General features: G+C 40.4%; 1 protein-coding gene across 1 annotated transcript; it reads right to left on the bottom strand.

The window, feature by feature from the left end:
- On the bottom strand, positions 1 to 27,417 carry Ccdc14 (coiled-coil domain containing 14). Its single transcript, XM_036204094.1, has 11 exons — positions 27,357 to 27,417; positions 27,144 to 27,214; positions 21,390 to 21,442; positions 20,261 to 20,333; positions 19,789 to 19,858; positions 19,579 to 19,698; positions 12,709 to 12,942; positions 12,498 to 12,592; positions 10,338 to 10,854; positions 8,918 to 9,059; positions 1 to 79 (listed from the first exon to the last, which is right to left on the bottom strand). Exons 2-11 carry the CDS (start codon positions 27,171 to 27,173, stop codon positions 1 to 3), a joined length of 1,413 nt encoding a protein of 470 aa, XP_036059987.1. The 5' UTR covers positions 27,174 to 27,214; positions 27,357 to 27,417.
- Between the last annotated feature and the right edge of the window lie 377 nt (positions 27,418 to 27,794).

Raw genomic sequence — 27,794 nt, 5'->3', positions numbered from 1 at the left:
TTACCTACATTCAAGGTTACCAGGTGCCTTTGGAGTTTTCTCTTCTTCTCTGAGGCGCTGATTCAAAATTCTTAGTTGTCTAAAGGAAATAATGAAGATCTATAAGAATCCTAAGCCCATTTTACAGTAAACATCTGATACCCTATTAAAAATAAATAAATCTACCAACACAGACAAGCATTATCATCACCAGTTCATCTCAAACCTCAAACCAAACACACAATCTAAATGAACAAACAAGAAAACCACACTATTTAGGGACCCATTTTGGACATAGCATCCCCTGCCCCCCCAAAATGCCTTTTATGTCTATAGACTACATATATGTGTGTACACACACACACACACACACACACACACACACACACACACACATTTTTGAGACAAAGTCTCAATCAAATTTCCAAGACTAGCCTTAAACTTGTCATCTTCTTGCCTCAGTAGCTTGAGTAGCTTGGACTATAGGTCGGCACCACAGACCCAGGACAGATAGTTGCAGAATTGTTCAGGACATAATAAATCTTGCCCAAGGCTGTCCTGGAACTCAGTATTGTAGCTCACAATGGCTTCAAGTTCAGATTGTCCTACTTTAGCCTTTCACGTGCTGGGACGATACTCATGCACCATCATAGCCAGCTGTTTCCTTTGTCTGCCATATCTTTACCTTCACATCTGCTCTTTCAAAATAATACGTGTGTGTATACACATATATGTATATATACACATAAACAGTATCCTTACTATTGTATACCACTAACTGTTACTTCTGTCAACTAGAATACCTGTAGGTACCAACTACCAGACATGGTTCTGCTTCATGTTTGTCATACATTAACAAAATTAGGACACATAAATCTATGCTTCCAGTAATTTTATTATTAGATGGAAAAGTTAAAAGCTACTTCATGAGAATGTTGGCTTCAACTGTCTTCACAATACACACCTGCCTCACAAACAAGAATATCTAAGTAGGTAATGATAAGGACAAAGCAAAAACTCGCTGTGTTTAGTATCTTTTCAGAACTGGCAACTTTCTGAACTAACAAATTTGATTTAGTTACTGAATCTAAAATGATAGTTCCCTTACCAAATACCATTCACAAGTATTAATTCTGGATAGATTAAAGAGTTAAGAACATAATACACCAATAACACAAAATCCAACAACACATATTTTATAAAGAAATACAAATAATCTTTAACTAAGGAAGGCATCCTTGAGCAAGACTCAAAACCCAACAACAAACAAATAAAGAATATAAAGTTTAAACACATCACAATTTGAAGCTTGTTTTAGAATTGAAGTCCTGGAAAAAGGTGGTAAGCAATTCATCTAAGAAAACTAAATGACTTATAAACATTTAAAAAATGCTTAGCTTGGGGATGGGGGATGGCTTTCCAGAAATAAAGGACCTGAGTTTGAATTTCTAGTGCTCACATGAGAAGCTGGACATAGTGGAATGACACTCACCACCGGCCTCCACATGTACATACATGAACATACAGAACACACACACACACACACACACACACACACACACACACACACACACCAAAAACATACACAAAAATATAAAATAAAAGGAAATAGCTCTTCATTAGTATAGGGAAATTTTCTCAGTCAGTGGGAATTTATTGTAACCATTTGGATGATAGTTTGGCAATGAATATATATCATCTTTGACAAGAAAGTTTTTAAAATTAATTTCATTTTATGTGTTTGGGTGTTTTGCCTGTATGTCTGTGTACCACATGTATGCCTGGTGTCAAGGGAGGGTGTCAGACTCTCTGGAACTGTAGTTACAGATGGTTATCACTGTCATGTGGATGCTGGGTATCAAACCTGGGTCTTCTGCAAGAGCAGCAAATGCTGGTAACCACTAAGCCATCTCTCCATCCCTGGACAAGCTAGTTTTACCTATAGGTTATTTACTCTGAGAAATAGTTATATATATGCAAAAGCATGTAAAACATTATAGATATATACAAGATATACACTGAAACAACTGATGAGAAACTGAGAACAGCTTAAGATGTGATCCAAGTTATGGTTCATCCATCCAATGAAATACTAACATACATTGAAAAAGAATAAGATATACATATGTACTGACACAGAAAGATCCCCAAAAAGAACTTGGGGATAGTTCAGTGATAGGGCACTTCTGAGGCATGTGCAAAGCCTTGGGTTCAATATCTACCATTGGGGAAAAAGAAAAACCAAACCTCTAAGACACACTAAAAGTAAAAAAGAATGAGTGACAAACAGAACACTTATATTTTTTCTAAAGGGTTTTCTCAGTAACAAAACATGCAGATCTGGAAAAGGCAGAACAGAGTGACCCAGAATATAAAACAGAATGCCTCTTCTGGTATCTTCCAAAAAACCAGCAGGTACCTTTTATGGGAAAATGGTTTGTTTTGTTTTGAACAATCTTTTTGCATGCTGCTGTTCAGGTTCTTCTCTTTTGAAACATTAGCCAATCTGAACTTTCTATCACTCATTACAAGCCTCCCATCTCTACCCTTGTCCTCTGAGTATGATACTTTCCCATTTGCCCTTAAAAAAATATGGTGTGGTGGGCCCGGGGATGGTTCAGCGGGTAAGAGAATGTACCGTACGTATTGTATAGCATGTGGAGCTGAGTTTGAACTCCACCATGCAAAAAAATTGGGTATGGCTGTGCATGACCTTAACCCCAGCACTTGGAGGTGGAAACAGGAGCTCACTGGCCAGCTAGCCTAGCCAAAGAGTCTTCTGGTTCAGCTTCAGGTCCTATCTTAAGTGGATAAGATAGAGAACCATAGAGGAAGGCACTCCACATCTTCATCTGGTCTCCACATGAGTGTGCCTGTACACAGCACTCTCATCTTCCTATTCTCTCTCTCTCTCTCTCTCTCTCTCTCTCTCTCTCTCTCTCTCTCTCTCTCTCTCTCTCTCTCTCTCTCTCTCTCTCTCACACACACACACACACACACACACACACACACTTTAAAATGTGGTACAGAGAGAAACTCTGTTATCCTACCCAGAGAATGCCAATTTATTTATTGACTTATTTGTTCCTTATTATCATGTGTTATTATCCCACTTTACCCTGGGGCTCTCAAGAACCCTGTTCCCCTCAGTTCTGTGTCTGCCCTTTGCTGATTCCTATGTCTTAGCTGAGGTGCACCCTGAAACTCCTCCCACATTTATGAAAACACCCCTTTAAGCCCAATTGTACTAGTAGCTATTCTTTTCTCTCTTATTCTCTGCTTTTACATTTTTTGCTGTTTTATAAATAATCTCTCAGAAATAGATATTACATATACTATTTTAAATGTGTCCAATTTAAATGTATTTGATTTTAACAAAAGTCAGATGACATTTAAGCAAATATTCTTTAATTAGTTTACTTTTATGTAACTGTATAAAGGTAAAGCATATGTACACTAATCTACATATATTTAAAGTGCATTTTGTTATATGGTGTGATAAACCGTCACCATAGGAAGATCCACATCATTTTGAGTTTCCTCAGGCCACTTTCATACTCCTCCTTTCCTGGACAGACAACTAACCATGGTTTAGGCTGGTTTCATTTTCGAAGGGTTTTACAGAAATGGAATCCTGAAATATATATATCCTGCCTTTTCTTCTCAGCATAACGATTCTCAAGTTCATCCATTCTGTTGCATGTATCAACAATTCCTTCTTTTTCAGTTGCTGAGTAGCACTATAAACCCATCAACAGACACTTCACTTGTTTCCTATGAACACTCTGTACGTTTTTTATGGGCATATGTGCTTTCATTTCTGAGACGATGCTGAAGAGTGGACTAGCTAGATCACATGACAAATGTGTGCATCACTTCTAAGACACTAGCACACATATTACCAAAGCACTCCTACCATTTTACATTCTTACTAGCCAAGATGGAAGCTCCTCCACATCCTCACTAATACTGGTTTGCTCTTTTGATTGCTGCTATTCCAGTGAGTACACCATGATGTTTCACTGTGCCCCTAATTTGCAGGTTCCAGTTGGGGATTTAGCTCAGTGGTAGAGCGCTTGCCTAGCAAGCGCAAGGCCCTGGGTTCGACCCTCAGCTCCAAAATAAATAAATAAATAAACAAACAAACAAAAAAACAAACAAAAAAAAAAAACCCAACTAATTGCAGGTTCCTACTTGTTAATGATAACTGTCCTTTCTGAGTTCTTACTTGATGTCATGAATTAGAACCCTAGGCTTCTCACATGCCACATCCTCAACCCACGCCTTGTTTTGTTTTAAAGAATTAATTACTGTCTATTTATTTAAAGCAAGGGTCTTCTTGTGTAGGATTTACCTTGAATTTAAGATTATTGCATCTTCCACCTTTCAAGTGCAGGTATGTGTTACCATGCCTGGCTCTGTGTGTTTTCTGTAGTAGTTTTTGTTCAAATACTTTACCCACTTTTAAAACAACACAAAAATAGATCTACAACATAGTTGTAATAGTTCCCTATACAGCCTAGATATAAGTTCTTTGTAAGATATGTTTTGCACACATTTTTTTTCCACAGTCTGTTGGTTGCCTCTTCATTTTGGGTTAACAGGGTTTAAATATTAGAAAAATAAAAATTTTAGATTTTGAATTTCAATATAATTACTTCTTCTGGTTTATATTTTGGGATTATATTTAAGAAATTTTCTCCAGTGCAAGATATTGGACTCTCCCTATGCTTACTTCCACCAACTTTTGTACACTGCTATTCATTGTAAGTTAACTTGTATATGGTATGATGTAACGGCTGCCATTCACTATTTAGTTCAATTTAAAATTGTGTGTGTGTGTGTGTGTGTGTGTGTGTGTGTGTGATGTACACACTCACATGTATGGAGGCACAAGTGCTGATGCATATGCACCTACAGTGTGAGTGAGCACATGGACAGAGGTTCATGCTGGGTGTCTTCCCAATCATTCTCCATTTCGATGAGGGTCTGTCCCTGAACCCAGGGCTCTCTGACTCTGCCAGTGTAGCTAGCAGCTTGCTCAGGATCCCCTGTCTCTGTCTCCCTAGCTAGGGGCTACTACTAGGTCCATATGGAATTTTATGTAAGTACTGGAGATACAAATGCAGATCCTCACACACGTGTAGCAAGTGCTTTTATCCCCAGGCCTCCAAAACATTATTTTTGAGCTTGTGGTGTAAATCAGTGGTAGAAAGCTTACATAGTATATGCAAACCCCAGGATTCATCCCAGCCCCACCCCTCCACACACACAACACACACACACACACACACACACACACACACACACACACACACACAAGGAACAGGGAACAATGATGAGACACAAAATGTAAAATGTTTGGAAAAGAGAAATAAGACTGTTAAATGTTAAACTATTAATTAGAAACTAAAACGGGAGAAAAAAAACCCAGAAACTCCAAACCAATACAACAATTTATCTTCATGTGACCCAAGTTTGAGTGGCTGACAACATTCTCGACTTCACATCTGCCTGTTCAGGGTTTTGTTGGTTTCTAATGGGGCTCTCACTGATGCAGGTTTTTTTTTTACTCTGACCTTACCTAGCTCACTTTTGTTCTCTCTTTACTCTTTTCCTTTTGCATGCCCTCTCTTTCTCTCATAGAGAGCCAGCTATAGAACTACGGAACGTTGTTCCAGATCCACTTCATTTGGGGGTTGATTTTTGTCTTAAGAAGTCTATTCTGCACCCACCTCTGTCCTTGCTGTTCCACTTTTCCGAATGTTCCATACAGTCTCTCCTGTCATCTTTCCTGCCTGTGGCTTGTATCTTAGTGTTCTTGTGACTGCCTTTACTGCCCCTCCCTAGGGTTTTTCATGGCTGCTTTTCTTTTGTTCTTTCCTTGTAAAGCTGTAATCCCCCACAATTCACCGTGTACTGTGCTCGTGGGCTATACCTGCTTGGTGAATTCATCAGTTATAGTCTAAAAACAAATTACTTACATTTAGCTACCATCTTCTCCAGTGCTTACAAGGACAGACCCATACTCAAAGCTCTGCACTCATGTTCAAATTCCCAAATCTGTATTTCTAGCTTGGATCTTGTTCTTACGTTCTAGACTTATGTTTCTCCAGACAACAGAGTATACCTAAAGTTTAACTCACTGGCTCTCCCACCACCTTTCCTAACTACAAAACAAAGCGTGTGAGGGGACAATCAGACAAATGCACTCTTCTCTAGGAGAGCCCATCTGGAGGTACTTATTTTCCCATCTATCAAGAAGACAAGTCAGGAGGTAGCAGCACACGCCTTTAATCCCAGCACTCCAGAGGTAAAGTCTCTCTGGGAGTTTGAGGCCAGCCTCGCCTACAGAGCAAGCTCCAGGACAGCCAGGGCTACACAGAGAAACTATGTCTTAAAAAACAACAAAAAAAGACAAACATCTTAATGGCATCCTTAACTCTGCCCATTTGCTCTCAAACTGTTGTGCTCTATCTGAACTCTAATGAGCTTATATTTGAGTCTGCAATCAGGAAGTGATCATAAATTCCAAGTCATCTTATAAATATTAAGGTATTCTCTAGACTAATGGTTCTTAATACAAGATAATACTCTACTCTGAACCTCCATCCAGGATGTTTTGGGATGTACCAGGGGCTATATAGTTAGAGATTACAGATACCTTGTGGGTTGGGAACAGGAAGAATAAATGGAGACAACTGTGTTTCCAATATCGCATGTGATCTGGACATTAAAATGCCCGAAGTACCCTAGAAACAGTGCGCCTAGCAGTTTTTCTTCTTCCCACCAGATGGCAACACACTTCCAGTTATGTGGGGGTTGGGTGGGAAGGGAAATGATTTTTCTAGTTCAAAACATGTAGTTTACCAATGTCTACAAAGGGAAAAAAATGATAATCACTTCTAAATAAGCCTACCCATTCTAGTTTTTATTCAAAAAAAGATTTATGAATGTTTCTTTCCAAATAAAGATTACAAAATAGCATAAAATTCCCACATTGCTACTGGAAGCCTCAGTCTATTCTAAGGAACTCTAAAAAATTCTTCATTTTTTCAGGAATTTTATCCTTTAAAAGGTCAAGTAACTAACAGTGGCAAGAGAATGTTATACAGTCTTTTCTCCCTAAGGACAGACAGCTAAAAGGCTCTGCAGTCAATTCCAAAGAAATAGATATCAGATAACTTAGAAAAACTAAAACCAACTGGTGACAAGTTGAGGAGTAGGCCTCCCTTTTATGAGTGGTTCATAATGAACTGCTACAGCATTCTAATGTTCTGAGGACGGCAGTGAGAGCCAATGACATTTCCATGGTGACAATGCTAAAATGGAAATATTCTCAGACGAGGTTCTGGTGTGCTTAAGAAACCAATTATGTGATTATCACTCTTTTAAATAATAGGTATTTATTAGTATTATTCTTTTGCTGTGCAAAATAAACCTAAAGAGTGACTCTTAATTAAGTCAGTCTCTACTTCCTCACAGAGTTACTGTAGAAGCCCACAGCTAAGATCTGGGACTCTAAAACCAAATCACCTCGGAGTTAAGTCTTGACTCCCTCAATTCCTAAATACACAACTTTGAGCAAATCACATAACCTTTCCGAGCCTTGGTGTCCTCATCTCCAGATGGAAATGGTGTAATAATTTATACAGCTGCTGGGAGGACTCAGTGACAGTGCATATGAAGAACAATAGCCCAGCACATGACAAACCTTCAATACATGCTAGGAGTAACTGCTATCCATTCCACAGTACTTATTCTTGATTTTAATTTTGAAAGATTAATACTGTTACAGGGACCCCTCAGACAGGACTGATGACAGTGTGACAGCATTATTAGCACTTAAATGCAGCAACTCTATGCACAAATGATCTCTTAATGATCCTAAGCATGTAAATCACACTAGCTGTCATCTCTGTAGGCTACAGACCCATGAATTTAAACTACTCTCCAACTAGGAATCCTTCTTTACAGCTTTCAAGTTTCTTGAAAAGTGTGTGTCGGTCCCTGCAAGTCCCATCTATCCTCACAGCAACACTGTCCAGGTGCATCCCCAACGCTGAGCTACAGAAGCGTCTGAAGATGAACTCCAGTGTGAAGTCTATCAACAGGTCCCGGACTGTAAGCTTTAGTGGTCACCACAGAAACATTCACAGTTAAAACAATACTGATAATATATGGATGATTTCCTCTATATTTCAAGACTGCCTCACTGGTTTTGATCTTTCTTAAATTAGAATATAATTCCAGTAAGTTAATATGGCTAAAAAGAAAAAAGAATCTAGGAAGTTTTGTCCTGTGTCTAAGTGTGGCAGGGCTATCAGCACTCAGCTCACCTCTAGCAGGTTTTCTTCCCTGATCACATGCTCCAGCATTTGTACCAGGAGGGAGCATTTGATTGGTTTTAGGTGTTAGACTACAACATGTTAAGAATGGTGAGATGATTACTTCTGGTCCAAGACATTTAAAATTATTATATTCACACTCCCTGTCCCCATCAGTCCCTAAAAAAAACCATACTGAGACAGTGGCTTTGTAAAATAAAAGGAATCCCAAACAGGATGAAAAGGAGCCTTCAGAGACCCATGATGGTCTTGGAGAAAGGACAATGCACTTTTTCTGTGACTCAGATGTTCATTATTAAAACAACTTAGGTTAACACAGAAACTGCATGATGTAGCAACATATCCCATGTATAAAGCTAACAAGTGACATCAGGGATAAAATAGGTCGGAGAAAATGTATCCTAGTGGGCAGAAGTAATGGAAAGTTGAAGAATGTAGAAACCTTTGGAAGATGAGGAAGGAAGGGCATACATATCAGAAGGTTGTGATCTGTTTTCCTTCTGAAGTCCTAGCCACTTCACTTGGCATCTGTGCTCTGGCTGTGGAACACCTTCACCTACAGACAGAAATAGTCAAAGAGCAAGTCTTACCTTCGCAACTGAGCGTTCTCACTTCTCAGTGGCTGCAGGGCCAGAGCTATTTCAACCTCTATATTTGTGTGACCACTCACTGCTGAGAGTCCTGATATGCATGCCTCTACTTCTGTTACCAATCGCTGAACTTCCGAGTCCTCTATCAAAGGCGATTTAGTAAAAATCAGCATTTTAAAGTAACAAGATTATTAGCATGTATTACTAAAAATCTTTATACATAAATATATACTCATTATAGATCTCAACATCATTACTCATGACCAGTATACAAACTCTATTTCCCTTTATCCTACTTTCTGTATTTTCTTACTCAGAACAATTCTACAGAAATTACACCGAGTAAGGAAAGATGAATCTTAAATCACAGTATTATCATATTTAGCGATTTTTTTCAGTTAAGTGAAGTGGGAAAACAGATTTACAAATCTCCTAGTTGATACTTATCAAAGATCTATGGTGGACTCCATAATGCTGTACAAGTTTCCTATAATTGGCTACTCTATAAACATCAGTAATTGATCCTGCATTGAAAAATATCGCTCATTTTAGGTGACTTAATTGGCCAAATATTGAATGTGGGTGTTCTAGGACATGACTTCATTATTTAACTTTATAAGTACAGCTAATGTGGCCCAGCATACCTCTATCTTTTGGTGCTGTGGAGAGTGGCTGTTTACATTGCCCAACAGATGGAAGGAGAAAGTGAGTATCAGATCTACCCTTTTTTGGGGGGCTCCCTTCCTCCTTCCTTTCAAAGTGTCTTCTCAATATAATATTGCGAGTATACTCAACTTATAACAATGTATACCATTCCACAAACATTTGAACACTCTGATGAAAAGTGCACACATAAACTAAAAGGCCAGTAAGTAGTATGGGTAGTACACGAAGTAGTAGTAGTGAAATTGTTGAACAATTTAACAGTTATTAAATAATGGAAGGAAATTTGCATCTTTGTTAAACAGAAAAACAGTCATCTGACTACTATAATGTTCTTTCTATACTGGATCTTTTCAGTTTGTTTGCATCAAATAGAATGAATACACACTTGTAAGGCTTGATATTCTTCAACACATGTTAAGACCACAGGAAAGAAGCGTTCAAGGCCTGGAACACCAGCAGCCTGTGACCCCAACACACAGGCAGTAGAGAAAGAATAGGGATCCAGAATCATCCTTGCCACAGAGCAAGCTGGAAGCCATCTTAGACTACATAAGACACTGTCTCAAGAAACAAACAAAAGCCCTAAAAAGTAAGACAACAGACAGAACTCTTTTCCTTACTGGGTCAAGATGAAGTTGTATGAAAGAAACCGGACACTCCTTATCAATCACTGTCCTTTGAGTGACAGCTAGAAAGCACACCGTGCTATTAAGCATTAGACCGTGTTACAGAAAAGTTTGAAATGCTCATCTACCTTGCTCTGCGACCAGGGCCTTGAGCTCTCCCAGCAAGCACTTGGCAATTCTGACTTTTTCAGCAGTGTGGCTCACATTTTCTGCCTGCTGCACATTCTTGGCTATTTTTGCATCTTGCACATGTATGCCTAAATACTTTCCTTCGTTTGTGGCCTCTCCAATTTGTTCTCTGGCGCATTTTTCTTCATTAGTGGCCAAGAAAGCTGGCTGTAACTGAGTGGGGCTTTGGTGTGCCTGACTGTCCGAGACAGCGTCTCTTCCATGAGCTGGAAACAGAGACATATGTGTTTGGAAACACTTTAGTAGGTCTGCTTCCTTAGGCGCTCTTTGTTGTGGCAGAATCCAATTAGCGAGATTCAGCTGCTGAGGCGCTGGAGCAGCTGCTCTGTCAGTGTGGGGAAGGCCACACGGAGTTCCAAGATGAACACTAAGTGAATTCCTAGGAACATCAGGGCAGTTCGCAGAGGCTGTTTGATCTTGTGATCCAAGATGGTTATCACCATCAGTCTGAACTTCCTAAGCAAGAAGAAAGAAAAAAAAAAAGCCTTCAAAAGAATGAAAAGTCAATTGTAGAGTATAAAAATATAGATCAATAATATTAGAAAATAATTTTCTACCGTTAAAAACCAATTTTGTGGGGTTGGGGATTTAGCTCAGTGGCAGAGTGCTCGCCTAGCAAGCACAAGGCCCTGGGTTCGATCCTCAGCTTAAAAAAAAAAACAAAAATTTGTGATATTTCAGCTTACAAGCAAGATGGACTTCCGCCCTGCACAACAAAGACTAGTTTTTCAGAGCTTAAGTAGCTCACTCTGCAACGGGGCACCACGAGGTCATGATGAAAACAGATGGTTTACAAATACCATACATGCTTCAAAGGCATCAAAAAATTAGTCTACATTTGAACTGAAACAACTATTTTCACTTTGAGAAACATTCTAAGAAGCAAGCTAAGAGGCTGGAGAGACAGCTCGTCTGTTAAGAGTACTTGCTACTCTTGCAGAGAACCTGGGTTCAGTTCCCAGAATCCACATGGCTGCTCACAACCTTTTGGTTTGTTGAGACAGGGTTTCTCTGTGTAGCTTTGGTGCCTGTCCTGGATCTCACTCTGTAGACCAGGCTGGCCTGGAACTCACAGAGATCCTCCTGCCTCTGCTTCCTAAGTGCTGGGATTACAGGTGTGCGCCACCACTGCCTGGCACTCACAACCCTTTTTAACTCCACTTCTGAGGGATCCAATGCCATCATGCCAGTGGTGCACAGACATACATGCAGGCAAAATCTCCACAAAAAATAAAAATAAAATGATTATTTTATTTAAAAACATATAGAGAACTTTAAAAAACATATATTCAGCTAGGGATGTAGTTCAGTGGTGGTGTGGTAGTCTAGCATGTGTAAGGTGCTGGGTTCAATTTTTAGTACCACAGCAATAAATATGCACGGTGTGTGTATATAAAATGCATGTGAACATGTTATAGTAATAAAACTAGCTGTTAGTTCAATATCAAATCAGACACTAGTGATTTTACTATACTATGTAGCTCAAAGACATTTATCTTATGAGAAAAATATCCACAAAACACAGCTTTAACTATATAAAAGGCATATGTTAAGAAAACATAGTCAACCAGGCATGATGGTGCACACCCTTAATCCCAACACTTAGGAGGCAGAAGCAGGCCCATCTCTGTGAGTTCAAGGTCAGCCTGGTCTACAAAGCAAGTTCCAGGATAGCCAGGGCAGTTACTCAGAGAAACCCTGTCTTAGAAAGAAAGAAACAGACAATAAAAAAGGAAGAGAAGATAATCATACTAATGTATCAAATGAAAAAAGTAGCATTTAACTGTATGAAAGTATAGTTCTTGTTTTAAAAAGAGAAATCACTTAACTAACAGAAAATAAAATATACAGAGTTAAATGAGTGAAAACAGACTTCGTCAGGGCTGTACTCGGTGGTGGGAACACCTGATTTCTTTTTTCTCATGACTGCTTCTCACTAATACCTACTGTTCTTAATAGGCAAAACTTTTCCAATCCAAAAATTTATAAAATTGGTTTTACATCCTTGTACATTTGATCAGTAAACTCAATATTCCATTGTTCAGATGACAATTTCTATAAGCAAGCTATTACTTGTTTAGTGTACAAGCTATACCCACAGAGTGAACCATTAGAGGGCAGGACGGCTGCTGAGGTGACCAGGCTGACGCGGAAGTACAACAGCCGTAACCAGAAAGTGGTGTTGCCTGAGATTCTACAAGATGGAAAAAAAAAAAAAGGTGTATGTATCATTCACATCTTACAGTGCTTATATAATAACAAAGTAACTTAATCATAGCTTACACTCAATATTCAAATATCTATACCAACCTGAACCAGACACTGTATGACATGCAGTAGACATTCCATTGGGGCCATTTTTTGAAGCCAAGGTATTCATCAGTGACATTTGAGTCTGCACATGCTCACAGAGGGCTTGGTATATTATCGGTGAGTACATTCTATAATGGTCTTGTAATGACCAATGCTGTGCCGTATCTGATGGGTCTCTTTCACTTCCAGTAGAAGCTTCAGTAGATAGCCATTTCTTGTTTTCTGAAGATACTAATGTGGAAAAAGGAAGTAAGTTCTTAAATATGAGCCTTCAACAACTTTTACCCTAACATCTTAGGGACGAGGAAAAAGAAAGAAAAAACAAAAACAAACGATGTAGTTCAACTGATGATATGCTTTACAAAAGGACTTTACTGTAACTTCCTGAAGAAAGTCATCCCAAATTCTTTTGAAAGTAATTAATGAAGTTTCCCCAGTCAAAATTCATCTGTACCTATTTCTTAAGCTCTCCATTAAATGCTACTTGGAAAATCCCCTTTAGTTACACCTATTATGGGTACAGTATTATCACTGAAGTTCAATAAAAGCCTCTTTCACTTGGCTCCTTGTCCAGTTCTTCCCAGTGGAAAACAGAATAGGAAAGGCAGAACACTTTGTAACCATTTATGTTTTCATAGTGGAAAAAAAAAGGTCAACCAGTAAGAACAGTGGACAATGAAAAAGCATGAAGAGACAATCTTTATTTAGTATTTAATGTTCCCCACACTCTGACCAGCCCCTACTTTTCCAACTCTCTTTCTATTACCAGCAACTCAAATGCGTAGAACCTAGGAAGCCTTGCTCACCTTCCTGTAGCAATGAGCTAGCCCCTCCAAGGCAATCCCCTCACCAAGGCTCACGTAAGTGTTCCTCTTCCAGGAGGCATTTTCTAAACCAATCATGAGTCTAGTGACTGCTTACCATCTCGGAGAACACATCCCAGAATGACTGTTCACAATATCCCAGAGAATAGAGCTTATTTAAATCATATATACCATACACATATTGGCCTATGTTACTTATTTTTTTTTTATCGTCACCCTCTGACAAAGCTCCAGCTTCTCTAGGCAGGGCTGTTTCCTTTACTTCATTATTAAAACTCTCACTAGTGTATGTGCAAAGTAGAAGTCTGGCATTAATAAGCTAAAGAATGAAAAGTTATTGATATGGCACTGTTCTAGTATTAAACAAATCTAGGGTTGGGGATTTAGCTCAGTGGTAGAGCGCTTGCCTAGCAAGCGCAAGGCCCTCGGTTCGGTCCTCAGCTCAAAAGAAAGAAAGAAAAAAATCTAGATTCTATTTCCCTGTCTAACAAGTCCCTCCTCCCCAAATGGTTGCAAGTAGCATTAATAAAAATGAGAAGGTATGGTAGATCCTAAGTTAGCAGGTTACAAAACAGACTGAAAAATAGCTTGGGGCAGCACCTCCAAAGGACACATACAAGCTATGACACTACTCCACTTCCACACATGAGCCTTTATGACTACTAAAGGACATATACTAGAATGTTCACTTAGTAGCTGAATAACCTTAAGGATTTGCCTAATCTTCCTTTACCTCCCCCTTTTTATTAAAAGAATGGTCTAAAAAATGATTAAAAGAATACAGCTTCTTCAGAGTAGAATGGGTTTAGGGCTGTCTAGGAGCAGTTGAGGCCTGACACAATATTTCTTCTGCAGGAAGCATGGGTGAGAAGACAGAGTCTTACAAAAATGAATTCAGACATCCCACAGTGCATCTGCATGGACAGTCACCTACTAGACCCAAGCACCACAGAAGGCAGGCGCAGCTTTTACAGGCCCTCTCCCCATCTTTCCCGGGAAGAAGCCCAAACTCTGTCTGTTGCCTGCTATGCAGGAGACTATCACAGCAGTGAGTCTTCCAAACCAGTTTTCTTGTGAAGAATATATGCATTGCTAGCAAAGACAGTCACAGGCAATGCCTGAACATGGAGGAACATGTTATGTAAGACCCACAGGAGACAAAGGTAATTTCTATGAAGATGAAAAGAACATGCTGTTTGCTCTAACCCAACTCTCAGGAGCACAAGGCTCACAGACACTGTCCCGCTGAAGTGGCTATGGGAAAGCGCCCACACCAAATGGGGTCTGATGGGACAGGACCCAAGAAGACTAGAGAAATCTAATGAGGGGAGCAGAACAATGGACTAATGGATTTGGAGAGTCCTTTCAATAATTAAATCATCATAACATTCTGTTTAAGTATGTGAGAAATGTGATGTTTAGACATGACCAGGAAAATGAATCTTTAAATTCTGGCAGGCATTACTGGGGGTATGGAGAACCCAAGGCTTCACTTTTGGGAAACCCTACTTGAAGGTGAATGTGAACTCTTAGGACTACACTCTAGAAACCTGACAGAATCCTAAGACAGAACCTGAGGGCTGGGGAGATAGCTCAGCGGGTGAAGTGCCGTCACTTAAAAAGCCAGGCATAGCCACAGGCATCTGTAATCCCAGAGCAGGGAGTAAGAGACAAGAGGATCCCTCAGCTCACCAATCAGCTGGTCAGCCTAGCCAGAAGAACAAGCTCTAGGTTCAGTGAAAAGACTGTCTTAATAAGTAAGATGGAAGTAGTGTAGAATATCTGTGCTGCGTGTGTGAAGCCCAGTGCTACCAAATAAATGAGTAAGTGATGACATCTGACATCAGCCTCTGTCCTGCGCACATGCACACAGGAGCTGAGAACCCATTTCTCTTTCATGTGAGGAGGAGGATAATCATTAGTCTCCTCCACCTCCCTAATGTTTCCTCACTAGATGGACGCTTCCAAGAAAGGTTGGTATATTCTGTAATTTTGAGGTGGAAGAGTGAGTTTGCTTACTGTTGCCAATCACCACCTCCCATGGAGGTTCCCTACTTACTCCTAATCTTCCCGCCATTCTTTCAATTAGCCCAACACTGGTCACACACTATCAATCCTGACTCTTTGTCTGGGAACTCCTTATCTGAAGGAGCCCTCTCAGTGAAAGTGAACCAATAATACTGTACTTGTCTTTTTCTGCTTTAATGTAATCTCACTGTTATTAAATACAAAGAGTAAAATGCAAATAAAATCACCAACCTCAAGATTCTTGAGCTCTAAATAACATTTGGCACTCTCTTAGAAGAATATGTGGTACAAAGTTAAAAACTCAACATGTTATATCACCAAACAGTTTCAAACTGGCCAGATAAGTAAATATTTCATATTAATAAATCTTGCTATTTTAAAATATACTTCCAAACATGATCCCTCTGAAATGATTAAAATCCAGAGCAATAATGAATCTTCTCTACCAGATGGGTTATAAAAAAACTAGCTAATAATTTCCTATAAAGTATCAATTTTTATTGAAAATACAATTTTATAATGAATAAAATAGAAAAATGTCCTCAAAAGTATTTTAACTTTGAAGTCTAAGATGGACCATACGAGATCATAGTCCACAACCACAGAGCACACAGCCTTGTCCTCTCCTTTTGAGTCCTAAGCCTCTCTTTTTAGACATTCTTTGGTTCCTTAAGAACTGCCTACCCTGAGGAATTCTGATTTCATGTCCACAGGCCCAAGTTCTCCAGTTATTAGCTCTCTTTCACCTGCTTTCTGCAGTCTCTTCTTCTTCAGCATAGCTACACATAATGCTCTGTCTCTGCCAGCAGATGTCACCATCAAACACAAATGAACAAACTCCAAACAAGCTGCTTTCTTAAAAGGCCAGAGTCAACACTAAAGGCTTACTGAGCTAAGTGGTCTCTGTCACAACTACTCAATGCCACCACTGAAGCACAAAAGCAGCCATGGAAAATATATAAACAGTAGTTTCTAACAAAACTTTAGTTACAAAATAAAACTAAATATTATTTCTAAAAACACAACTGGCTATATGGTACTGACCTAGTTAAGATTGATACTGTCCAACAGAAACATAATGTAAGCAATATATGTAATTTAAAATTTTAAGTAGTCACACTAAAAAGTTAAAAGTATGATTTACTTTTCATGTTTTACTTAAATGTAGCCAGAGTTGGGGCTGCAGCTAAATAGTATAGTTCTTGCTTAGCATGTAAAAGGCCCTGGGTTTGATCCCCAACACCGCAAAAATAAATAAGTAAATGTAGCAAGAATACTAACATTTCAGTGTATAATGCCCAGAATAAAAACACTTTTTGTATTAAATCTTCAAAACCCAGCATATATTTTACACAAAGTACACCTTAAACCAATGCTAAACAGAAATATTTCATCTCTATTCAGATTGAATATAATTTATAGTTGAAAGAGTAGCTTTATACATGCAAATAATTCCAAAATTCTTAGTTGTATGATTGGATCTTTATCAGTTCTCAAATTTATTAAAATTTCAGCCTAAGGGTTGGAAAGATAGCTCAGTGCCTGCTGTTCAATCACAAGAACCTGAGTCTGGATCCCCAGAACCTGGCAAGGGCTGACAGCATGGTCCTTAGCCCAAACCCTAGGGAGGTAGGGACAGAGGGATCCATGAAGTTCACTGATAGCCAGCTTAGTCAAATCCACAAGCTTCAGTTTCAATGAGAGAAAATGCCTCAAAAGTAAAGGTAGGAAGTGAATAAGGAAAGAGATACCATGTGTATGCACATGGGTACACAGCCACACACACACACACACACACACACACACACACACACACACACACACACACTCAGCCCATTGGTTGCACTAGTCAATTTCAAGGGGTCAGTAGGCACATGTAGGCTAGTGCCCACCCTTTTGATCAGTGTAGGCAAACATAATACAAGGTGATAGGTCTCGGAAATGGAAAGATTGAAGGAAGCTGTTTTTCTGGCCTTCACTCTCTTAACTAATGATCATAAGGAATGACAGTGTCCAGTCTTTCCACCTCCATTTTCTAGGCTTTTTTGCTTACATCTTGATCACTTAACATCTAGGGAGACTGTATTAGATTTTTTTTAAACTTCATCCCTTGTGTTAAATGTACATGTGCACTTATGTACTGACTGACATTTTTGGCCCATCTTCATAGTGCAGACTGTTTCAACTCTATTTTGGACTGCCTTGTGCTATAGATCTTTAAAAGACAATATTCTCAAACCTTACTTGTTTTTAAAATATTTCCTGAATCACTACACTTAATTTTCAGCAAGGTTAACCATGAAAGTATCAACTACCATGTCTTTGCATACATTCAGTGTCAATCACTGGCGGGCATTTTGGCCATATATCCTAACTGCACAGTTCAACAAGTTTATTCTTTTTTTTCAACAAGTTTATTCTTTAACTAACTTAAACTATATACACACAAGTTAATTTTAAAATAATTAGTATATGTAAGTATACATCCAAAACGTAACCAGTTTGTGATTAGCTATGAAAACAAGGGATGCCGGGCAGTGGTGGCGCACACCTGTAATGCCAGCTCTCGGGAGGCAGAGGCAGGCAGATCTCTGTGAGTTTGAGGCCAGCCTGGTCTACAGAGCTAGTCCAGGACAGGCTCCAAAAGCTACAGAGAAACCCTGTCTTGAAAAACCAAAAAAACAAAAAAGAAAGAAAGAAAACAAGGGATATGCCCAGCAGTGTGGCGCACACCTTTAATCTCAGTACTGGGGAGGAAGAGGCAGGCGGATCTCTATGAGTTTAGGCCAGCCTGTTCTACATAATGAGTTCCTGGCCAGCCAAGGCTACACAGTGAGATGCTATCTCAAAAATCCAACCAACCAACTAACCAAACAATGGCAGGATAATCAAAGCTGACTCTATAGACTTCCTCATGTCATTCAGTCTGAAACTTTTATACTGCAAACCCAGAAAAGAACCTCGTACCCTGCTTTTTAAAGAAAGTGCTAGCTAGCAAAGTGCCTATGTGGTAATGAGAAGCTAACTACAGAAAAAGCAGCACAGCATACACCTAAACCAAATAAAATAAAAATCAAAGACAACTGCAACATCCTGATAATTGATCAAAATCCCAGTCTGTAACAGGAATCTTAAAAGTTCTTATTAATGAAATCAAACCCGAGGCCAGTTATTGGGGTGAATGCTGGAAGATCAGAGAAGCAGAACAAGCCACAGCTATCTCACCTTGCTAGTTCCTCAGGTGATCCTGTTTCCTCAGACTGGAAGCTTCTGAGTCCTCCTCCACATGAATCTCAGCTGAACTGTGCTGCTCCAAAGCCTGAATACTAAACCAGCCAAATGCTTAATTAGCCCTGGTCTTCACACTTTATACATCTTTCTCTTTCTGCCTCACTCCCTGGGATTAAAGGCGTGTGTCACCATGCCTGGCTTTTTCCAATGTGGCCCTGAACTCACAGAGATCTGGCTAGCTCTGCCTCCCTAGTGCTGAGATTAAAGGCGTGCACCACCACTGCCCAACTTCTGCTATGGCTTACTCTTCCCATTTTCTAGCCACCATTTGTGGCTCTGTATCTAGTGGCTGTCTGTTCTCTGACCCCAGATAAGTTTATTACCTGCACAATATTTTTGGGAACACAATACCACACCAGTCAATAAATCCCAGTCAGTAAAGTGCTTGCTGCCTAGGAATGAGGGCCCGAGATCAAATCCCCAGCACTCATGTGAAAAGTTCAGCACAGTGGTACACACCTGCACTCTTCAGTGCTGGAAAGGCAAAGACAGACAGATCCCTAGCTTGTTGGCCAACCACCCTGCAGAACTGGTAAGCTTCAGGTTCAGAAAAGAGACCTTGTCCAACAAATAGTGGGGCGTAACTGAGGAAGATGCCTGGTATTGACCCCTGCTATGCACGGGACACGGATGGACACACACACACACACACACACACACACACACACACACACACACACAAAAGCAACTTTAAGTAAATATGGGGAAATGGGGAAATGCTTACATATTTCTTTTCGGACCACTGAAGAAGTATGCTTTACAGGTCCTTTCTTTTTAGCTCTTAAGTTTTTGCCTTCTAAAGGTCTGGCATTGCATCTATTTTCCGAATATACTATTTCTGCACCTGTTAATAAAAGATCAAACTTCTGTAAACATTAAAAAGAACTAGTTCATTGATAAAAGGTGATCAGCAACAAACTTTAAAAAGTAGAACCTGGATCTTCATTCTTCAAAATGTCCCGTAGCAAAGAGGCACAGCCATCAAGTCCCTGCACAGTCTCCGTCTGCAAGGAAAAAGTCATGTTTAGACATAAAATACACTGTGCCACTTCAAATGCATCCCCCTCCCCCTTTTTTTTTCTGGTCTTTCAAGACAGGGTTTCTCTGTGTAGCCCTGGCTGTCCTGGAACTCACTCTGTAGACTGGGTTGGCCTTGAACTCAGAACTCAGAGATCTGTCTGTTTCCGCTTCCCACATGCGGAGATTAAAGGCATGTACCACCACTGCCCAGATCAAATACATTTCTTTATAAGCAATTTATTATTGGTAGAAAACATGTCTTAAAGCAACAGCCTACCTATGTCCTGGTGCAAACCTTTGGACTATAGTCCCACTTCTTAGCTTTTACCTGAGGACTAATTAAAATGATATATTGTATCCATTCACTTGATTTACTGTATCATTACCTGACTTTCCGAATCAGAATAAACAGGACCGGCAGAATCTGCATTAGAATGTGCTATTTTTCTTGGGTGGGTCCTAGAAAACAAAGTTGATACCCTTTAAAAAAAAATTTCAAGTATCTTTTTCTCAAAATATGTAAATAATCATTTCCTTTCCAGTAAAAATTGGAGAATAAAGCTCATCTAACCCCAGGTGAAGTGAATAGGACTCTGTGGAGATTATGAAGACTACCAGAACTAAAATCACTTCCCAAGGTTGGTATGGCCTAGGTGGTGATGCAGTATTCTGAGAACATCTCTTACATTCTAAGAGACTGGAACTTTTGCTGGATCTCACAGCCAAAGGGAATAATCTACCTCAGGTCACATAAGACTAAGACTGCTGTCCTACTGTGTGCTTGGCCTATATGTCTAGCCTGCCGTTAAGAGAACAACGCAACACCCAACCTAACAGCCTTGGAGTTCCCATGTAATCAACTTTGACAACCTAAGCTAATGCACAGCTGCAACCTTAAGTTATGTCCTCTTCCAGTGCCCCTGACCCAGAGGAACACCTGTGTCTCTTTTGCTGACAAGGGTAAAAATAGAGGTTGAAAGCAACTCCCGAAAATCAACCACTTGAAGGTTCGAAGTAACTGATGGATATTGGCTGATAAACAATGTTGTCTGAGCTAGTCAGTGACATAATCCCTTGTAAACCTCTGGTAAAGATTTCCATAAAGTATACCATTCCTTCCCCGTGGGATGCTTTTTGTGCTGTTCAGGAATTCAGAGCAAAGTCCTCTGTATTTTTACACAGACACATACAGATACAGGGTCAGGTTCACAAGGAAGCCTTCAGGCAGGTACAGGTTCAGACTCATAAAACAGAGGATGATGGAGAGAATTCAAATCTGGACTCACTCTTCATTAAGCATCTCCAAGGGGAGATACTTTTCTTTCCTCAGTGAGACACTGAGTATTATTAGTGAGTTGGACTTAATTACTAATGATTTATAATTTGCACAATACCCAATTACTTGTGGAGGCAGAGCCCACTCATTTTCCTAGGGTAGGCAAAATATAGTCAAGCCCCGAGACCTGAAAATTTACCCAAGAGTTCCTGAATTTAGAAAATTTGAGAAGTACTCACCCTTTCTTTCCATGTGTTAACTTAGATCCCGGGTACCTTCTTGAAGATATCACCTATGACATAATATATTATATTACAGTAGATACATAATTACTGTTCTATTAGGTTGCCATGCTGACATTTCTGATTTTTTTTTTTCCTCACAGCCAAACTGAAACATAATTTTTACTCTTGGCAATGCCTTTTCTACTTTCCACAATTGTGACTTTGGAAACCACTTCTAAACGGACTCTCTGTCCTTCTGTGACTAGCAGTGTATCTTTAACCTTCATCTGTACTATAGCATAAACCCAGATTTCCTTTCTTTTATGAGGCGGACTATTCCATTCTATGTAGGTCACTGACTCTTTATAAATGGGAAGTATCTTAAAAATCCACAATTATAATTTAGCTTTTATGCAATAAATTTGTTCTACATGCAATGTAAGAAAAGCAGCACACGCATTTGTTCCTTTAGTCCACTTCTTACCTCTGGAAAGAAAGCTCATGTTATTTTTAAGTCAAAAGGACCTATTACCATTATATTAGGACCATTCTTAATCCCTGAGCATGTTCTAAAATCTCTGATACATGTAATCCTAGACACAGGGCAAAGGGCTCGGGTCGGCATTCAGTGGAGGACTGAATACACAAAGCCAGGGAGACAGCTCAGAAGGGAAACTAACTGCAGCTGAAGCATGAGGAACTGAGTCCAGATCCCAGCATCTACAGAAAAGCCAGACTTGAAGGCCCCTGACTTTAACCCTAGCAATGGAGTAGAGGTGGAGACCCCTGGATCCTGGGGGGAACACTGGCCAGCCAGTCTAGCCCAGACAGTGGAGAGCTCCAGGTTCAGACAGAGATCCTGTCTCAGAAAAAGTAGAGAGTATCAGAGGAAGACAATCAATGCCTGACCTCCACACACGCATGTAGCAGTGATCACACCCATCCACACACACTAAGAAGTAAAAACTTTCTTCAGAACTCTGGTTATATCTTCTATCTCTTAGACGGCTTGACTAAACTAGCACATTAAAAACTGCCTTGCTAGGTGGTGGTGGTGGTGGTGGTGGTGGTGGTGGTGGTGGTGGTGGTGGTGGTGCAGCACACCTTTAATCCCAGCAGGCAGAGGCGGCAGATCTCTGAGTTCAAGGTCAGCCTGTTCTACACAGGATAACCAAGGCCATACAAGAGAAACCTTGTCTCAAAAAACAAAACAAAACAAAAATTAGAAAGAAAGAAAAAAAATAAAGAAAAACAAATCCTACTTTTACCTACATCTCGTTTCCTCATTCTTTTAAAACTGAAATAACAATTTTAAGTCTGCATTTTAAAACTAATATAGGTGGGATAGCTTTTCTATAGAAAAAATGTTTATTTGCTTTTACATGCACTCAGCATCTTGGAAGCTGTGCAAGAAAGTTGTCTTCAGGCAGGAAAATCGGGTATGTGGAGGAGCAGATAAGAGAGACTTCCAGAGCAGCGCAATAGGGGAACTGTCTATCATATACCCCTCATATCTTAATAACTTTTGTATCTGATAAAATCTCCACTCAAAATAAAACCTTAAGACATCAAAGCCCATAATCCTCCCCCAATTCCACTCTTAGATCCACTCAGTGTTAGCATTCATTCAAGTCTTCGAACATTTGCATATTTCATACTTAAAGAGTAACTACCAAATTTCCCGAGTTACTTACTGTTCTCTATTTGGACAAACACACACTCACTCACACACACACATGTTATGCATGTTTTTACTCCTTCTAATAATGTTATTGAGGATACACTTTTACAAAACTGGATCAGTTATACTGTTTGAGATATCTTGGGATCTGATGGAGGGTCATGAATCTACAATATCATACAAAAACAAAAAAGTGTTTTGCCTGACACAAACATTTCCTAAAACAGAGACTATTATTTTTTGTCTGCCCACTTCAAAATAAGTTGCAATCATAATATTCCTAGGTGTTCTTAAGAACAAAATTCCCTAATATAGCCATAAAAGTTGAAAACTTTGGGATTATAATCTAAATAGACCTGATTCATATTACACTTATCCTAATATTGTCCTTTATAGAAAAAAAAAACAAGAGTAGTCCATATCCAGTCCAGGATTGCATATTGCACTAATTGCTATGGTTCTTGAATCTCCTTAAATCCGAATTCCTTGGGCTGTCATTATCTTCCATAGCTTTGACATACTTAAAAAGTAAAGGCTAGTTATTTTGCATAATTGCTCCCGGAACATTTAGATTGACTGTTTCCTCAGGATCAGACTCAGGTTATGCATTTCTGGCAGGAATACCACAAGAGATGTGTCATTTTCAATACAAGTAGGCAAATGACATCAATCTGTCCTGTTGTTACTGGCGATAGAAATGAATTTAAGGTGGTGTCTGCCAGGATTTTCATCATTAGGGTTACTAATTTCACTAATTAAGGGCCTGTAAGATACCCTGACACAATGTGGATATCTTCAAACTTTCACTTAGTAGCCTGAACATCCATTTATGGTTCCTGTTTAAGTCAATGGTTTATCAAAAGTTGACTTACTTATTTTGCTATACAATTCACTCTACATTTATTAGCTAATTTAAACAAATTAGAACGAGGGCAGGAGCTTTCCTTCTTCCTTATTTATTGGTTAGTGTGAAAACATTGATTCTTATTCTAGTCAACAGACCACACATTACCGTTATTACTGATGCTCATGTGTAAATAAATATACAAGTGGATACAATATAAAAAGTGACAAAAGAAAACAAGAAAGAATAAACATTAGGGATGAAGAAGGACTGGATGCAGATAGTGGACACAGTTATGAAAGAGGCTGTAAAAGTATTTTTCTAGTTCTTTGCCATGAGTTTTTCATTTGTTGGTGATGGAAAAAGTACATAAAAATGCATTTAAGGGGGCTGGAGAAATGGCTCAGAGGTTAAGAACATTGGCTGCTCTTCCAGAGGTCCTGAGTTCAATTCCCAGCAACCACATGGTGTGGCTCACAACCATCTGTCATGAAATCAGATGCCCTCTTCTGATGTGTAGGTGTACATGCCGATAGAGCACTTGTATACATAAAATAAATATATACATAAAATAAATAAATCTTAAAAAATTAATAGCTAATGTACAAAATCCATTGTGAAGCTTCACAGCTTCAGAATGGTTATTCAAACTACACAGAAGTTCACTGAGCTGTATAGACATGAGTCTAGATAATTCTCATTTGTATTATTTTCCATTAGCAAGTGCTTTTAATAATAAAGTTTATAAAACATTTTTTCAAAATAATTGGTCAAATTGTTCCAGAGTCAATCAGAGGAGGATACACCAAATTGGACACTTTATTATTTTTAACCAAACCCCAGAATTTTTTGAGCTGTTTATTTTTTTATAAAGACAGTCATAAAAATATTTAATACTTAATCTACCTTCACAAAATAAAGTATTAACTGAAAGGGAAAGTATCAGCTCAGGACACTGAAGACGGAGTTCTCAGCAAAGATTTATTTGCCCCAGAGGGACAGAGGGCAGGGAATGAGAGACAAAGACAGGAGACAGAGAAGGGGAGGAGAACAAGAGGGAGGGGGCCGGGGTATTTGTCCCAAGAGAACAAAGCTCTGCCTCTGGACAGAGAGGAGACAGACATGGAACACAGGAAAATGGCGGTTTATAAAGGTGTAAGGGGAAACTCCCCATCAGCAGGAGGTGTGTAATTTTTTTGTTTTTTTGAGACAGGGTTTCTCTGTGTAGCTTTGCGCCTTTCCTGGATTTCGCTTTGGAGACCAGGCTGGCCTCGAACTCACAGAGATCCTCCTGCCTCTGCCTCCCGAGTGCTGGAATTAAAGACATGTGCACCACCACCGCCTGGCTGAAGTGTGTAATTTTAACTGGGCATGTTAACTAGAGCAGGCAAAGGGGGCTTTTGATTGCTAGACTTCATTCAGTACTTTGATGGCTGGACCTTGGTAGTCAGCCTCAGGAGGAGGAAGGGGCCAAATAAGGGAACAGACCTTGGTGGCTAGCTTCAGGAATGTAATGGAACAGTTTTCAGCAAGGCAGAGGGAATAGGGGAGAAGGGCAAGGCCTGCCAGAGCCACATGCTCCAGTAGGCTAGTGCGCCTTCATTAGCTACAGGCATAATCGTACACAGATTTCTAGATTTCATACGATACATTTAAAACTCGATACCTATGGAATGGCTACCCCACGTTCTCCCCAGCCCAGCCTCTGTAGTCACATTCTACCCTGCTTCTGAACTGCACTACTTCAGGTCCTACATATAAGTAAGAGCATGCAGTATCTGTACGTTTAGGATTAGCTTATGTCTGCTTAGTCTGTCTCAAACTTCACACATGCTGCTGCATATGGCAGAATTTCCTCAAGGCTGAAGAATATTCCACTAGATGTATATAACCGTTCATTTCTTTACCTGGTCACTTGTAGATATTATTTAGGTTGTTTCTATGTCTTGGCTATTGTGAATAATTCCACAGTGAAAGAAAATATAAATAGATCTTCAAAATCTGGATTTCAATTCTTTTGAATAAGCACCTAGTAATGGAGCTGGACGGGTCATATCTGCTCTATCTTAAACAGTCTGATTTTATGAAACAAGATTTCACTGTTACTCAAGCTGGCCTCAAAGTCATGATCCACCTGCTCAGGTCCCCATGTACTAGGACTACAGTTGTGGATGGCCATGCTTGGCTTATTTTCTGAGGAAACTTCATCCAGTTTTTCATAGCAGCTATACTATTTATGTTCCTACCAGGACTGCAGACAAGGGTATTCACTTTTCAACACTCTCACTAATATCTCATGGTTTTAATTTCCATTTCTTTGACGATTAGAACATATATTCATATACATATTGGCAATATGCATCCATTCAAAAAAAGAAGTCTTAAGACAGGTTATGAAAGAGCGCACAATTCACATTAGTTGATGGAAAACCATTAAACCAAACCCCAATCTACCATATATGCCAAGTGTTTTCTAAATCTCCAAGACTGCGTTGGAATATTCTAGCAGTGGTGGATTAGCACCATGGCCAACATGAAGTGATGTGATTACAAGACATGGAAGGTGGCCTGAAGCACACCCAACTAATGAAGACGTGGGGGCATTAGACAAAGATTCCAGAGACGGTTCTTGAGCTGAGGGCTAGATGGAAAGTGGAATTATCAGGTTCATCATGTGAAAAGGCATGGAAGCATGACAGGTCAGGGGACCCTGGGCACTACTGCAGGGCCCGAACTAGTTTAGCTGTGTTGGACTTAATTGGGTTGGCAGCAGGGGCTGAAGAGGATCCAAAATAGCTCTGTTCCAAGCCAAAGAATATTCTCCTTGAAACAGGGTTCCCTGTCGTACTTTGGGCAGTCACTAGAGTACATCAAGAGTCCCTGCATTTGAGAACGGTAGGGCTGGTACAGGCACTTATTGGGAGACTTCACCAACAGCAGAGACATCAGCTAATAGAAGCACTCCTGGAAGCGCAGGGAAGCTGGGTCTGGGGACAAGGATTAAGTAAAGCTAAACGAAGTCACTGCACCGGTGATAAGAGCTGGGGTTCGAACCCAGGGCCGGACACCAAACCCAGCGCTGTTTAGACCGAGTCGCCTGAAACAAAGCATTCACCTAGCGTCGTCCTCACCACTCAGGGGTGCCGCCGCAGTCTTCGTTTTTATTTTTATTTTTCTAGCACCTTCCTGGTCCCCTCAGTCCCTCGCCATCCCACCGTGGACTCATGGGATCCGCAGCCCTCACCTGGCCCGGTCGAGATCCGGACCTGACCATCTCTCTCAGCTTCAGAACCGAGCGGACGTAGGGAAGCGAAGCTGTAAGGAAAAAAGAATTAACCGCCGAGACGCCCAGACCGCCCTTGTCCCGCCCCCCAAGCTTCCGCTTCCGGGAAGGCGCCCGCCGGACGCCGCGCCTCATGGCCTCTTTGGCGCTAAGGTCTTTCCTTCGGGTCCGGACCTGGCGACCTGGGCGAGCGCCACTGACTCCGCGTTCTCCAGCTCGGCACACTCTGCGGGTAGTCCGGGAAGACGGCGGACTGCACGCGGGGCGGGGCCTGGCGGGAGGGGCGGGGCCAGGTGGGAGGGGAGGGGCCTGCGGGAGGGGAGGGGCCTGCGGGAGGGGCGGGGCCAGGTGGGAGGGGAGGGGCCTGCGGGAGGGGAGGGGCCTGCGGGAGGGGCGGGGCGAGGAACCCACGCTCTGCCCGGTGCCCAAAGGAGCTCACTGCCCCTGCAGGACTTGTTTCAACGGGTTGAAGTGGGAACCAGCCAGCTCCTGAGGAAGGGCCTGGCCTAGAGGACTACCGCTGGATTTCAGAAGTGACTTGAAGCGTTGTGTGCTGGTTTAAATGTATTTGTTCTTGATACTCAATAAAAAAATCAGATCTCGGTACCCTTA

The sequence above is a fragment of the Onychomys torridus genome, chromosome 12, assembly GCF_903995425.1.
Source record: "Onychomys torridus chromosome 12, mOncTor1.1, whole genome shotgun sequence".
Taxonomy (NCBI): Eukaryota; Metazoa; Chordata; class Mammalia; order Rodentia; family Cricetidae; genus Onychomys; species Onychomys torridus.
The sequence above is the reverse complement of the archived record's forward strand: the minus strand, read 5'-3'. Positions and strand labels throughout refer to the sequence as shown.

Bases quoted from the DNA above. Each gene is read 5' to 3' on its own strand.
- Ccdc14 (XM_036204094.1), bottom strand. From the start codon at position 27,173: ATGGTCAGGTCCGGATCTCGACCGGGCCAG. The intron at 19,859-20,260 runs GTAATGATACAG...TTTTCCTTGCAG, and splicing joins ATTCTGATTCGGAAAGTCAG to ACGGAGACTGTGCAGGGACT. The intron at 12,943-19,578 runs GTAAGCATTTCC...TTTCCACATTAG, and splicing joins AGTGGTCCGAAAAGAAATAT to TATCTTCAGAAAACAAGAAA.